Source organism: Lutra lutra, chromosome 6, assembly GCF_902655055.1.
Source record: "Lutra lutra chromosome 6, mLutLut1.2, whole genome shotgun sequence".
NCBI lineage: Eukaryota > Metazoa > Chordata > Mammalia > Carnivora > Mustelidae > Lutra > Lutra lutra.
Genome location: NC_062283.1, coordinates 86,702,445 through 86,716,763, shown reverse-complemented (window position 1 = coordinate 86,716,763; position 14,319 = coordinate 86,702,445). Strand labels below are relative to the sequence as shown.

General features: G+C 43.4%; 1 protein-coding gene across 3 annotated transcripts in view; it reads right to left on the bottom strand.

Moving 5' to 3' along the window:
* Positions 1 to 12,346, bottom strand: part of MYB (MYB proto-oncogene, transcription factor) — a 34,673-nt gene extending 22,327 nt beyond the window's left edge. The window contains exons 1-6 of one of the 3 annotated variants that reach the window (XM_047734498.1): positions 11,895 to 12,346; positions 7,402 to 7,519; positions 5,502 to 5,573; positions 3,671 to 3,763; positions 3,204 to 3,424; positions 1,237 to 1,471 (exon numbers count right to left, since the gene is read on the bottom strand). In XM_047734498.1, coding sequence (XP_047590454.1) covers positions 1,237 to 1,471; positions 3,204 to 3,424; positions 3,671 to 3,763; positions 5,502 to 5,573; positions 7,402 to 7,519; positions 11,895 to 11,917 — 762 coding nt within the window. In that variant the 5' untranslated portion in view covers positions 11,918 to 12,346. The remainder of the gene's footprint in view (positions 1 to 1,236; positions 1,472 to 3,203; positions 3,425 to 3,670; positions 3,764 to 5,501; positions 5,574 to 7,401; positions 7,520 to 11,894) is intronic. The other 2 variants (XM_047734499.1, XM_047734497.1) reach the window with 2 other exon arrangements.
* Between the last annotated feature and the right edge of the window lie 1,973 nt (positions 12,347 to 14,319).

The following is a 14,319-nucleotide window of genomic DNA, read 5'->3' as shown; positions in this document are numbered from 1 at the left end:
TTGCTCTAGGACTGAGGAAAAACAAAACAAAACAAAACTCTACTGATAAAATTCAGGCACAGAGGAAAAAAAGGAAAAAAAAAAAACAACCCTCTAATTTGAAAATTTAGTCAAGTCTTTAAAAATGGCTAAAAAAGTAGTTGAAGGAACATAAAGAGATTTAAAGTTCTCATTGATCTTGATGAGTATTCCTTAATTAGAGTAAAGCACAATGAAACACAATGAAAACATAACCTAAAAATTATTCATGAATGTATGAAAGAAGTCATAATGGGAAAAAACTGATGGCTCTAGCTGTTTATAATAGAAATAATTTTCTTGGAATAATTATGAGTTTTAGTAAAGAGCACAGAACTGCCTATGATATATAGTTCATTCATCTGAGACTTTTCTGGTAAGTCTGTAGTCAAATGTATGGAATAGAGAAGAGAGAAAACTCTTTAGGAATATATTTTGAATATAAATTTGCATATGAGCTCCATATTCTTGGCTAAGTTTCACCATCTGTTACTGTTAGTTGTAAGATTAATTTTAAGATTAATTACTGTTAGTTGTAAGATTAATTTTGATCTTATTATCTTCTTTCTCCTTATTTTTCTTTTCCCAACCATTATGGAAATTTCCTTCCCTGAGTAGAAATACCTGGCAATTAGGAAGGAATCACACTGATCCAAAGGAGAATGAAAGGAGAAATCAGAAAATGGTGTCACAAACCTGCTCCTGACTCAGAGTAAGAAGGTAAACATGCTGGGAAGGAATAAATTAAGACATTTCTGCTAGATCACTACCAGAATCAAACTTACAGAACCAAACTTGTTGAATTTTAGTGTCGAACAATCTCCTCTTTAATATGACATGCACTTTTCATTTTGGAAGAGGGAAATACATTTTCATTTCCCCCTTCTGCTTCAGCAAGAGCTTGTTAAGTAAATTTACATGCAAAAGCTAATTTTATCTGAAACATTTAAGTTAAAATCCAACAACCTGGACTCCTCCAGTCTTGCCCTGTGAGCTGCGTGACTCTTTGTGGATCACTGAACACCCTGGCATCAGGGGATGTGCCCCCAGATAATAACATTTCCCCACATCTACCTCAAAGGCTGTAGGTGGGGATCGAAGGGGGTCATGTTTGTGGAAGTTCTCTGAAAAGTATAAAAGTGTGAGGTATTCCTTCTACCTGGAGCTAAAATCACCGATGATCCCTCTCAGGAAACTAAATTCTCAGAAATGGCTTACATTTTGTGCTTCAGAAATGTGGTAATAGGAATAGTCATTGTTCACCGAGGGCTGGCCAGCAGGTGGGAGATGAGCTGACGGTGGAGGATGAGCAAAACCCATCAGATGGCTGTTCTTCTGGAAACTGGGGGCCACTGTTGGTGGGCTGGCTTTAGAAGACTCCTGCAGATAACCTTCCTGCTCGACCTTCCGACGCATTGTAGAATTCCAGTGGTTCTTGATAGCATTATCAGTTCTGCACAGAAATAGATCACATAAGGATTTTACAAAAAAAAATTTCAATTCAGATTAGAGTTAATTGACAGAAAACTGTTTCAAACAGAGACCTTTTCTTCTGGTCTTTTGGGGTTGTTGCTGTTTTAACTGTTTCAGTCTTCTGGACCTCTGAAAAGTCATGCTTCCCCTATTACCTAATTGAAAATCCACAGATTTTTCTCATTATCCTGTATGGAACATACGTGGACCTCTAGAAATCTTTAAACTCTTTAACCACTTTGTTTCCTTGATAAAAGAATATTTTAAGTACAACCACCCTTCGTGTTTATTCTGACTGTTCATGGTACGAGGCAATAACACACAACTTAGAGATACAGCTGTTATAGAAAATTTCTCCTTTGAGTGTGGCTTAGCAGGGCCTACCCACCACAACAGGCACACAGTAAAGTTTGGTGAATGATAACGATGTCGCCATCACTGTCTGCTTTTTTATCTCAGAAAGCACTAGGCCAAAATTTTGAGTAAAAAAAGGAAAAAAGAAAAAAAAGAAACTCCCACCTTTTGCAGTCCACCTCAAACTGTTCTCTAACCAGAGGTGAGAATGGAAAATGGGATCCAGAAGGGAAAGATGCTAAGTCCCAATGTATTTTCCAACTGCAAAGCATTTTTACTAAAGTCTTTCAATTCTCAGGAAAACAGTTTCTCAATTCAAAAAAGACAAAAACAAAAACAAAAACCGTTTTAAGCCTCCCTTTTACTCTCTTGAAGGGGGTGGGGAAATGTATGCTAAAGAAAGAGGAAGTTCAATTGCCCCTTAAATTTTTACAAGAATCAACAGCATATCCTCTCAGGCCAAATGGGACAAAAGCCCTCCTTTCTTCAGCCTCTTGGATTTTCTAAGCTGATCCTGAACCCTCCATGAGGGAGGAACAGCTCTGGAAGGTCACACAAGAATACTACCTAAACCATCAGAGCCATGGCCTTCTTTGAAAGGACCCTTTCTCCAATCCTGAAGCTCAAGGATAAAATCTATTAAATTTTTTCTATCTTGCATTATTTACATAAGATTTATAATGAAAGGTATCTTCCAAATTAAAGAAAATGTGTTTATAAAGTGTTCCAGTGGGGTAAGTGGGACAAAAATGAGCTTCTATAGATATCCCTCATAATGAGGTCATTTTTGTGCCTTGTCCATTTAAAGAAAGCATAACACTGGCATTATTTAAAAACCTGGAAGCAGTATGATAATTCTAGAAATGCTCTGCTTCTTCAAAGGAAGAAAAATGAAGCCATGTGGTATAATGAAACGAACGCTAATAAGAGCAAAATGACAGCTGAGCTCCTTCTGGTCACTTCACCAGCTGCACGAACTCAGACCAGAGACAAGATGTCGATTCTCAGTTTCCTTCTATGTGTTTAGAGGTTTTATAGTTTACAGAGTGCTTCGACATCCATTTTATTTGATACGAACATTGGCCCTGTGCAGGAGGCTATTACTCATTTTGCCAGTGGGGCGATCGAAGCTGAGGAAGGTTCAGTGACTTGGCCCAGAGCGCACTGCTGGGTGGATTCTGGAAGTACTTGACCAGAGAAACGCTAAGAGCTCCTCCAATTTAAAAACCTATGGATCTGGCATATCTCATGAAACATTATCATTGGAATGTAATTCACTCACCATACATTTAAAACAAAATGTTCAATACCCACTCCCTCATTCTTCCCAATCAATATATTTTTTGACATATTATTACCGTCCAGGCAGTAGCTTTGCGATTTCTGCCCATCTGTTCCCCAGTCTCTTGTGTGCCTGGTAAATAATTCTGTCTTCCTCTTCTGTCCAGGAGGTTTTCTTAACTTCTGGATTCAAGTGGTTATGCCACCTCTCCCTACATTGTTTTCCAATTCTCCCCTTTAAGTGCTTGGCAATAACAGACCAACGTTTCGGACCGTATTTCTGTACAAGCTCTATCACCTTCAGATAAACACACAAAAATAACCTATGTTTTAATGTTATGTATTGACTCAGTGTAATCATTCTTCAGTGTTACAAGATCTTTAGAAAATGTCTAAGAATCTGCTTTCATTCACTGGAAATACGGGAATAGAGTCCTCAGCTTCCTGACATTTTACCTGTTTCCTCAAGTTGGGAAACATTCAATAAAGATGTCTGGGGAATAGTCAGAATTGTGATTCACACACCAATGAGGGAAGAACTTACTCTCTGATCTTCTTCTTTGGTCCAAGGACCCTTGATGAGTTCAGGATTTAGAACTTTCTGCCATCGGTGCTGGCACTGCACATCTGTTCGATTCTAGACAAATAAATATGTGCTGTCATATAGGTATGATGTGATAAGCACATGAAGGCTTTCTCATGGTATGAGTCATACATAGACAATACGCACATTCAGGAACATTTTAGGGCATGTTTGGAAAGCCTACCGATCGCTCATTACTTATAGCTAGTGAACATACAAAGAATATATCAAAATTGTATCTAAAATTAGAAGCTCTGCCTCCTTTGTGAAACAGTCCTGCCACATGAACTGAAGAACCATCATTTTGTACAGATGTCAGTTTAACTTACCTTATCCTCAGCCCGTAGAAGTACCTCTGTGGACTAAGACTAAGACTTGTTAGTGATTTCACGTGACGGTCAGGTTTTCATGGAAACCCACTCCAAATAACTAAAGTTTGCTTCCCATTCAAACTAAGAGATGTGCTTCAATTTAGGGCCTCGAGTCTTAATATTACAGCACAAAGATAAATAGAGGCTCTGTATTATAAGAGAGGGTGATCTTATAAGGAAAAAAAAGACAAATATATAATCAACTAATAGAAGGCAGAATTTGATTCACAGGTAAGAAGAAACCAAAGCAAAAGGATATGGGACTGAGAAGAGAAGCTTCTCCTTAAGAGGAGAAATTATGTTTCCTAAGGAAGAGTCTGGAAAAGCTTTTGATAGGGACTTGGAAGGATGGCTGGAACATTCTAGGAGGAGACATCACCAGAGACAAAAGCCCAAAGGAGGGAAAGCAGAAATGAATTCAGTGAAACCTGCTCACATAGAGGAAGTAGGAAACAGAACCCAAGCTATATGTCGGGGCCACGTGGAAGGTCATGGGGCCTGTGTGGAAGGGGCCCGGGTGCCAGGTCGAGGCACCCGGGCCCCTTAATTTGTGAGATTCTATGTCACTGCTGTGGATTTTGAAAAGTTCAGGGACAGCTGCATTCGAGGAAACTCCATGAGCTAACAATGTTTGGGATGGATGGAAGAGTGGAAGGCTACAGGTAGGGAAGCCAGTTAGGAAGCCCCTGTAATTGTCCAGAGAAGAGGGAAGGGGGCCAAACCTGTGGAACAGCAAGAAGGTTGGAAAGAAGGGGCTGACTGACAAAGGAATTCCAGATTCCACAGTCACTGCCTGGAAGTAGGAGGTGGGAAGTGGGATAAGTCAAAAAGGATAAACCAAAATTTTCAGCCAGGGTACCAAAAATATGGTTATCTAAATAAATAGGAAATTTAAAGAAGCTAACTAGAAAATATCAGGAATTTTGTCATCCTACCATCAGAATGCTAATTTATATTATTCTAATAAATAAAAAGATAAAACAAGAGGCTAAGTTTAAAAAAAAAATGTTGTAAAAATCCTTTTACGATCTCTCTAGAAACCCCAGTTATACGCATTACAATAGAAACTATAAACTATAAGTTATGGATGAGGCCGTTCTCCTCCTACTTCTTATATATGAGCAAATGTGTAATATCTTTTTTTTTTTTAAAGATTTTATTTATTTATTTGACAGAGATCACAAGTAGGCAGAGAGGCAGGCAGAGAGAGAGGAGGAAGCAGGCTCCCCGCTGAGCAGAGAGCCCGATGTGGGACTCGATCCCAGGACCCTGGGATCATGACCTGAGCCGAAGGCAGAGGCTTTAACCCACTGAGCCACCCAGGCGCCCCCGCAAATGTGTAATATCTTAATGTCTTTTCCCAGGACATAAATGTTGGGAGAAGATTTCCTTTTACAGAAAGAAAAAAATTACAGACTTACCGGGAGATAATTGGCAATAACTTTCCAGTCATCTGTTCCATTCTGTTCCACCAGCTTCTTTAGCTTTTCATCCTAAGACATTTAAAGTTAATCTAGGATATCACTCATTTACAGTATAACTTTATTCAATTAAGAGTAAAAGGGAACCAAACCAATAATCCAATCCAGAAAAAAACCCTCAAAAATACCCAAATACAACAGATATTAATGTAATATACTGGTTAGAGCATAGATTTATTTAGAGTCTTACACACCAGAGTCTGAAACCCAACTCAGCTATTGAATAGTTAGACAAGCTTGGGTATATCATTTTACTTTTCTGGGCCTTAATATCATCTTCTATGCAGTGGGAATGCTGATGTCAATGTGGGTTTTGGGAGATTACATGAAATAGCGATGGAAGACATTTAGCGTAATGCCTGGCTCACTGAATGTTTAGTATATGAAAACTATTAAAAGTTCGCTTGATGAGAAAAAAAAATGAACTCCAATGTTAGAGTCAACAGACATTTAATTATGACAGTAAACAGCATCTTGACTAAGAAATAGTTCAAGTTTTATTTTAACATTTAGCTAGTTCAACCTCTTTCATGCAAAAAATGGAAGATCACTTTTTAGATTAAATTTGAAGTCACGGATAATACAAGAAAATAATTTTATTTTTGCATCAATATAGTCACAATTTAAACGAGGCCAAACTTATCAGAACACAGAAGATACTAAACCTCAGGAAGAAATCTTTCAGGTCTCAAGTGTCTTTCTAAACACATCCCTTCAAGTGAAAAAAAACCGCCACATTTCTGCAAAGATAACTTTCACACACAGCGTGGGTCCTTGTAGGACACAGACACAGGAATTAGGAAACCAGTGTTAACAACAAAATTTCTGTACCTCCCAGGATCTTCTAAGATCACTCCATAGATAAACTTAAGCATTTCCTATGGACCTCACTGCCAATCCCACTTGCCTATCAACAGGGGTTCTGGTTTAAGTGAAGTAGGGTGGAATGAAACTGAAGAAGAGTCAATATCATTTATTCTAACATAAAATCCTTTAAAATCAGTTGCAATTGATTTGGAAAACTTTAAAGAAATCAATTTTCCCCCTACATGAATAATTTTTGCCCCTTAAGTATTAGTTCCTTAAGTACAAAGATCAAGCTTTTGCTAAGCTAGCAGAAAAAGGAAGGTGGGAAGAAGACATATATCCATCCATCACTGAAAGCTGAATAGACATTCATGTATATGGCTCTGTGAAATATTACATATCACAACTGTTTAATCAATCCATTATGACAAGATGAGTTCTGTGAGTATTTTGTTTCAAACTTTTGTTTTGTTTCGGGAAATAGCAATTCATTCACTTGTACAGAGAACACTTGTTAATATCTTCCTTTGCGTCAAGTGATTCTGGGCTCAGGGAACACAAAAAGGAACACACACTTAGCCCTGCTTTCAGCAGATCTGTTGTCAGTCTACTGGGGGAGGCACGCATGTTCCAGCACTAATAAGTAAGAATGTGTATCCAGTGCTTGGAGGATACAGCCCACCTGCCTGGGGAATGCAGGGATGGCCTCAAAGAAAAAGCGATGTCTTCACAAGTGATAAAGAAGTAGTAAGAAGCAGTGCAGCAGAAGGACAAGAACAGAATAGGCACAGAGAAAACCACAGATTAAATCTAAAGTGAGAAGGAGGGGACATTCAAGAACTATGAAGAGTCTGGAAGTGGATGGTAGAGTATACCCGTGGGGAACTGGTGAGAGGATAGCATGCTGCACAGGCAGGCTAGGCTAAGACTTCAAAGAGCCTGCTAATGAGTTTGAGCACCTGTCGTTTAGCCGAAACATTTTTTTTTTTCATAAATTGATACACTTCCATGTTTTGATAACACAATTAGTTACCTCTTCCCTGGTCCACCTAGTTTTCCCCAAGTGGCGCTTTCCAGACTTAGGCAGCAGCCCATCATAGTCATGATCACACATCTCAATGTCTTCATCGTCCTCGTCACTACTGTATATGCTGCAGGAATAAAAAATGGGCAGACGTGGACTGAAACCGGAAGACTTAAACTACTGGGTTACAAAATTTACACAAAGACTCAGTCTTTTCAAAGGTTACGGAGATAAAATTTGGAAAACCTGCACGACAAGATTGTTTTCTGCATTCTGTTGCTGTAGCATTGTACACTGGTTCTGCTGGTAGTGGTATCCACAGATACGGCCAAGGACCTGGCACCTGCTTATTGCTCTGCATGTTTGAACCTGCTGAGACTCCTAGGCCAGTGACAAGTTACACATTTCACAACCTTCCAACCAATGAAGGTTTAAGTTGAAAACTTAATGTTGAGGACAATAAAAGAAACAGGAGCCTGTGTCCTTTACATAAGCACATGCTCGAAATCTTTGGCTTACATCACAGCATTGGAATAAAATTTCTCCAAGACAAGCAACTCAATTATGTTACTCCAACGGGGCTGGTGTTTTATTGACAGAGAAAGAATTCAAGAAGCGATACACCCGACAATACAATCATAGTTATCCCTTACAGAATGAGAAGATTAAGACAATGTAAAAGGAGAGGATTTTAAAAACCCAAGGAAGGATAAGGCCATCGAGTGATCAGACTGCTTTGTACACAACATTAATATCCAATAGCTCAAAACTGCAGGCCAGTTGGTCCAACTTGTGGCTGCGATGACAATACTCAGTTTCCTAAGTAACTAAATGAATAATTAGGCCACTTGGTAGTCACACTCTTACTTACTTTTTTGTTTTTTGTTGTTTTTTTTTTTTTTTTCCTGACTGAATGGTATTTGACAACTCTTAAGATGCACCTAATTCAAAACTGAGGGATTCCCCCAGGTGGGTTTAAAAAAAAAATGCATTAGTATTTTGAAGAGAGCCTTTTCTTTTACCTAGTAGACCAAATTCTGAATTCTGATGACTTTTGAAGTAACTCTACACTAAGTGTTTATTAATCATATACTAAATAGATGACAGTAATGATACAGCCGTGTATAAGATATGCTATCTTAAATTCTATCATATTAATATAAATGCACCTTAACTATCCGAAATTATGCTATCTTAGAAACTTCACTAAAATTTTTCATTGTAATATTGAGAAATCCAGCAAACTGAGTACAGTAAAAAAATCGTGACAGAAAGCAACATCATAGTGCCAATCATGATTTTCAAAAAGAAAATTTATATTTATATCAGGTTTTGTCTTCCCAAACTAACTTAACAAGCATATATTACTCACCCCTTACAAGTCAAGCAGAAGTATTTCCCAAAAATCCTGAATTTGAGGTTCTTATAATTTAAAACTATTATTTTGGGCACAAAATGAAGGTCCAGGTTGCATGGTGACAAGTAGCATGTGATCCAAACTTCAAATGCCACCACAAAAGAGATCACTAAGCTGTACTTATAAGCTACAATGATTTTTCATTTAGTGTCTATTCTTCAAACAAGAGTCTCATCCTGTTCCCCACTGTCAACGAGAGGTTCTAAACAACTTCTGATTAATAAATAGAATCGATTCCTGTAAATATATCTATACATATACACATATGTATATGTATGTATGTGTATGTATATACATATATATGTGTATATATATATGTATATTTCTGTAGGTCAGCATCTTTGGAAAGGTTCACAGGGAGCTTCTTGGAAAGCCTCCTTATGAAATATCAGGAATACCAAAAAGAGCAGAATAATCAGAAAAAGGAGTCACAGATTCAATTTACTTTAAGGGTTTAGGTTTGGCTGGATCAGGAGATTTTCAGAAGTGAGAAACTACATTTTCCAAACTATAATTGGGCACCTTCCTCCTGGAAACAGCTCACCTCACAGGAACAAGCAACAAATGCGGCCGCCCATAGGGGGCAGTCAACGTCAGGTGAGAAAGGATAGGCATCAAACAGATCTACAAGTTCTGGAGGCAAAGGTGCAAGTCCTAATTTTGCCTCCACTTCCCTGCATGACTTGGACAAATCACTTCCTCTCTCTCAGGACCTTAGTTCCTCGCCTATACCTAAGGGCTTGGATTTTATTAGTAAGGTACTTTCCAGCGCTAATAAATGATGGTTTCACGTCTTCAAGTCTTTTTCAAATTTCAGCACGGAAGCAGAGATGTGCAAAACCAGAGTCTTGGGGGAAAACGTGGCGTGGGACTTCTGCAGGTCTGCAGAGACCATAGGGGAGCAGGGCGAGCCCAGGGCTGCTCCCAGTCTCCTCCGGGGGCCATCAACAGGTCTGGCATCCGCACCAACTTTTGAGCTTTGCAGGCGATGCCCTGGCTCCAAGTTGTCCCGGTAGCCTAAATAGCACGACTAATTTCTACCAAGGACCTGAAATAACTTTTCCTTCATCTGTTCGGACAAGCTCTCAGACTCAACAGTTAGAGGACTTTCAAAGGTTGATTTCAAACTTGATGCACTCGACTCCCCACCTGCTAGACCTGGTGTGGTTACAAGAGTACAACTATGAATATTACATTCTGTCAAGGAAACAAACCGTGCAAAGAAACGAAAAAGAAAAGAGGTGTTGGGGGTTGGGAAGAGGGAGGGGAGCGGGAGGAAGTGCCTTGTAGCCGCTACTGTGATTCTAGAAAAGGGGTTCAGACTCATTTCGCTGACCTGGTTAATAATCCCTGTGACGCTCGCCCAGCAAGAAACGGCTTTGAGCCCGCAGCGGGGTTTCTCTTCCCCCTGAGGCAGGTTCAAGGCTCCCGCCCCTCCCGGCCGCCACCCTTCCCCGCTACCTGGGAGCTGCAAGGAAACTGCGCGGCCCCGCCCCACCCCGCCCGCAGAGATCTCGGGGCGCGAAGCCTGCACCGCGCCTCCTCCCAAAACCCCTTCCCAGCTTCCTTCTCCTCCTCCTCCCAGTTTCTCCTCTCAGAAAAAAAAAAAAAAAAAAAAAGGGTGCCCTCGGCTGCTCTGCTGTTAAGTCCCAAAGGCGAAGGTGAAACCACTTCAGGGGCAGCGCCCCCGTGCCTCGTGGCCCGGCCCAGGGCAGGCGTTGGTTGCCCGGGGCCCCCCCAGGCCGCCTCCCTTTTTCTCAGGCGCCCAGCCCGGCCTAGGCGCTGCTCCCCGCCTGGCCAGGCCGGGCCCGAGGGTGCTGCTGCACGGCCCAAGCCCACACCCACGCTCCTTGCAACTTCCCAGCGCGGCGCGGGGACAAGCGACAGCCGGTTCAAAACCAAATAAGTACATGAAAAGCAAACAACCAGAAGGAAAAGAGGTTGGCTTTGCTTTGCCTCCAGAAGCTTATACCAAGAACCTCTGAGCGAGGGTCGGCCCGTCAACCCTTCCTCTGCCCGGACCACCTAAGGCGGCTGGAGCAGGGCGTGGGGAGGAGCGGCAACTCAGCCGCGTCCACGTGTGCGCGCCGGGCCGGGACCTCTTGCCCCAGCGCCGCGGGGATTGCGTCCTGGTTGCGCGGCAGCGGCCTTGGGTGCTGCCCGCCTCTGTCCTTTTCCGTTGAGTGGCAACCGCGACGGCCGCTGGGCTTGTCCAGGCACCCGGCGGCTCGCAGGGAACTCCGGCGCGTCCAGTCCGGGAAGTGCAGAGACCAGGGGAAAGCGGGAGTGCCCACGACTGACAGTTCGGACGAATCTTTTCCTCGTCCTCTTCCCTCTTCCCCTCCGTGTGGCCACAACGTGAGGGGATTTCGCCCATCATCCCGGCGAGCCTCCCCAAGTGCAGGGACATGTGCGGCGCGGACGCGTGTTGAGTGCGTGTTAAGTGCTTGCATAAGAAATAAAAGCCTTCCAGAGTACTATGATGAGAGCTTTCAAAACCTGGGCTGAAACCAATTTGCAAATGTAGAGACCCTTTTTCTCCCTAAAATCTTCCTGGCAGCCGCCTGTCAGCTGCCGTTCTTCTTCGCCTCGGTAAGGAATGAATGAAATTTAAGGGAAATACCTGCAGCTACTAAACAATCCGGCATTTTCCCTATATCTGCCATATGCTCTGCGCTTCCAAGTCCAAACATATCGCAGAGCATCCACCAATTATGCTGCGACTCCTTCGCCGACGCCCGCGGCATCAAGCCCGGGACCTAGTGGGCTCCCCGGGGCTGGCGGGTGTCTCTCAGCCCCCGGCTGGAAGGTGCTGCTTTTTTTGCCCCCTAGGGAGAAACGTCTCCCCGTGCAACTTGCAAAATGAACCCCAGGGCATGCTTCCTGACGTCCTGCTATATTTCCCGCATAGGCTCTTCCATTCATCAGTTCCACTGGCGGCTTCTGCTGCAGAGGCAGAGGCTCTAAGTCCTCGCAGGATCTGACAGCCCCGCAGAAGATCCGGGAATACATGCCCACCTGCTCCCCGAGCGCCTGGTGCCCCGCGCGCCCCCGCCCGCGGCCGCCCGTCCAGGCTCCCCGTTACCTGTGTCGGGGTCTCCGGGCCATGGCGCGGCGGGCGCGGGGCTCAGCTGGGAGCCGCGGAAACCGCACGGGGCTACCGCCTCCCGCTGCCCGCCGCCTGCCTGCGTCCCTCCCCCGCTGCGCAGCGGCGTTCCGCACCGCCCGGGCGAAGTTTCTCGGGAGAAAGAAGAGGAGGAGGAGGAGGAGGTCGCGGAGGAGGAGGAGAAGGAGGAGGAGGAAACAGGTTGATATTAAAATGTAAACTCTGTAAACAGAGATGCCATCAAACAAAGAGCTTTGGACACTCCCCCTCCCGCCAAATCTGGCGCCCCTGCAGTGCGCACGCGCCCTGCCCGCCGCCTCCGCGGTCGCCTTGGCTGCCGCCCGCCGGCCCGGCCGCCGCTCCCCTTCGCCTCTCGCGCCGCCGCGCTGCGCCCCGCGCGCCGCGAGCCCCGAACAGCGCGCGGGCGGGGAGCCCGGGGTCGGGGAGGGGCGGCCGGGGGCCGTGACGGCGCCTTTTCTTGCGCAAATCCCGCTCCCGAGCAGCGGCCGTGCGGGCTCGCGCCACGTCCCGCTGCGGCCGCGTCACCTTCTCGGCGGCCGCGCCACGGTCGCCCGGCTCGGCGTACCCAAGGCACCAGCGCCCCGAGCTCGCCGGGCTCTGACTCACTGTCCTGGGGGCGGCAAGGGCCGGAGGGGCGGGGGGGAAGTACTGCATTGGGGACTGGATTTTAGGCAGGGTGTAAGATTCAGCTCTCTGGAGATGAAGTGGAGGGTGGGGAGAAGTAGTAAGGGACGGGAGCCTGTGTTTTCACTGGGCTGTTTTTTGTTTTTTTTTTAATCTCTCCAATTGAACTTGTTAGTGACAAAGGACACTTAAATGCAAGTGGGGCTGCAGTTCTCACCGCTCCTTATGGGGTAATCCGGGAGGAGCTTTCACTCCTCTGCGAGATCCTGGAGCCAACACAGCCCACGCGCCGCCGCCGTTTGGTCACTACCACTTGACTCTCACCCGGGCACACGCCCGGCCCCACCCACCCTGCCCGGCCCGGGCGGCGCCCACCGCACACCTCTGCCCCCGCACCACCCCTACAGCGCGCGCCCTGGATCGCACACCTGCAAAATCCACGGGGTTCCAAACTGAACTAAGGAAACCCCACGTGTGCTGGCAGGGTTTTGAAAGTTAAGAGGTTTGTGATCCGGAGGTCGGTATCCAGGCTTAGCGTAGTTTGGGGACTCTGTTGTACGAGATAAAAATCATCGAAGACTTTTTGTGTTCATTTAACTAGGGACTCTTGAAGAAATAAAGGGAGAAGATAAGTGCTGAATTTATAAGGATTGATGATTGGGGGATTTTAGGGGAGTTTTAGTTTTACTTCCGTTTATAGACTTGTACCATTGGGGATTTTTTTTTTTTCATTCTCTGTACACACTTAATTTATTTTTCCTTTAATCTTATAAGTTGAGACTTCTGCTGACTGGGTTTGTGGGTGTCCCATGTGCTCCGGCAGTTTAAACTTAGCTCAGAAAGCATTTTTCTTACTAAAAAAGCATTTTCTTACAGAAATGAGTCATAATTTTATTAAATGGTGAAGCATGCTAGGTTTCAAGACTTTATCTGGTGTTTTAAACTTTGTTTCTTAAAAATTGTAATATAGTTTAAGTCCTTATCAAAAAATGTTAGTTGCTAGCAAGGTTTTAACATTACTTTCTTCCTGAGGAAAAAACAACCCTGAAACAAAAATTATTGTAAGGTATTTCAGTTTGCAAATCTGAGAGATAAGTCACTTGCAAGTCAATATATTTTTAAAGCCAATATTTATTTGTAGATTCTATAATAAAGTTTCTCCACATCAAAAATAAAATAAATAATAATAAAGAACAAACATGTAGAAATTACTCCAAAAGGAATTACATTCCGTCTTTGGGATTACTTTATGAATCTAACTGGTGATTCCCAAACTGAGCCTCTCTGGCACAGAGTATAAGAACCCTTCTGAAAATGAGTTCATTTTCTCAAGATAATTAGGAGGTACAACTGCTCTATGATTCTTAAACTCCTTTTAGGTAGAAAGATATCAAAATCAGTTGTATTCCCTTTATTCACTTTGTAAATCATTTTATGTGTCTTGGGGATTTATTTTATTTTCATTCCCCAGGCAGGCATTTTGGAATATAGTTTTGTATTTTTCCTTGTATGTGTAACATAAGCATAATCCAATAAAGAGTATATGTGCAATGATTCTTACTAGGTTAATGTGGGATATATTGCCACCTGATAACCATATGGCAGGATAGAATCAAATGGAGTTACCATAAATTCTTGTATAGATGAAAATATGTTTTCAAAGCTGTTACAGAATGTTTATTACAACTATACATTTTCCCTTCCACTTATAACTATTACAACTGTATTTTTAGATGAAGACTTTATATAGTTCATCACT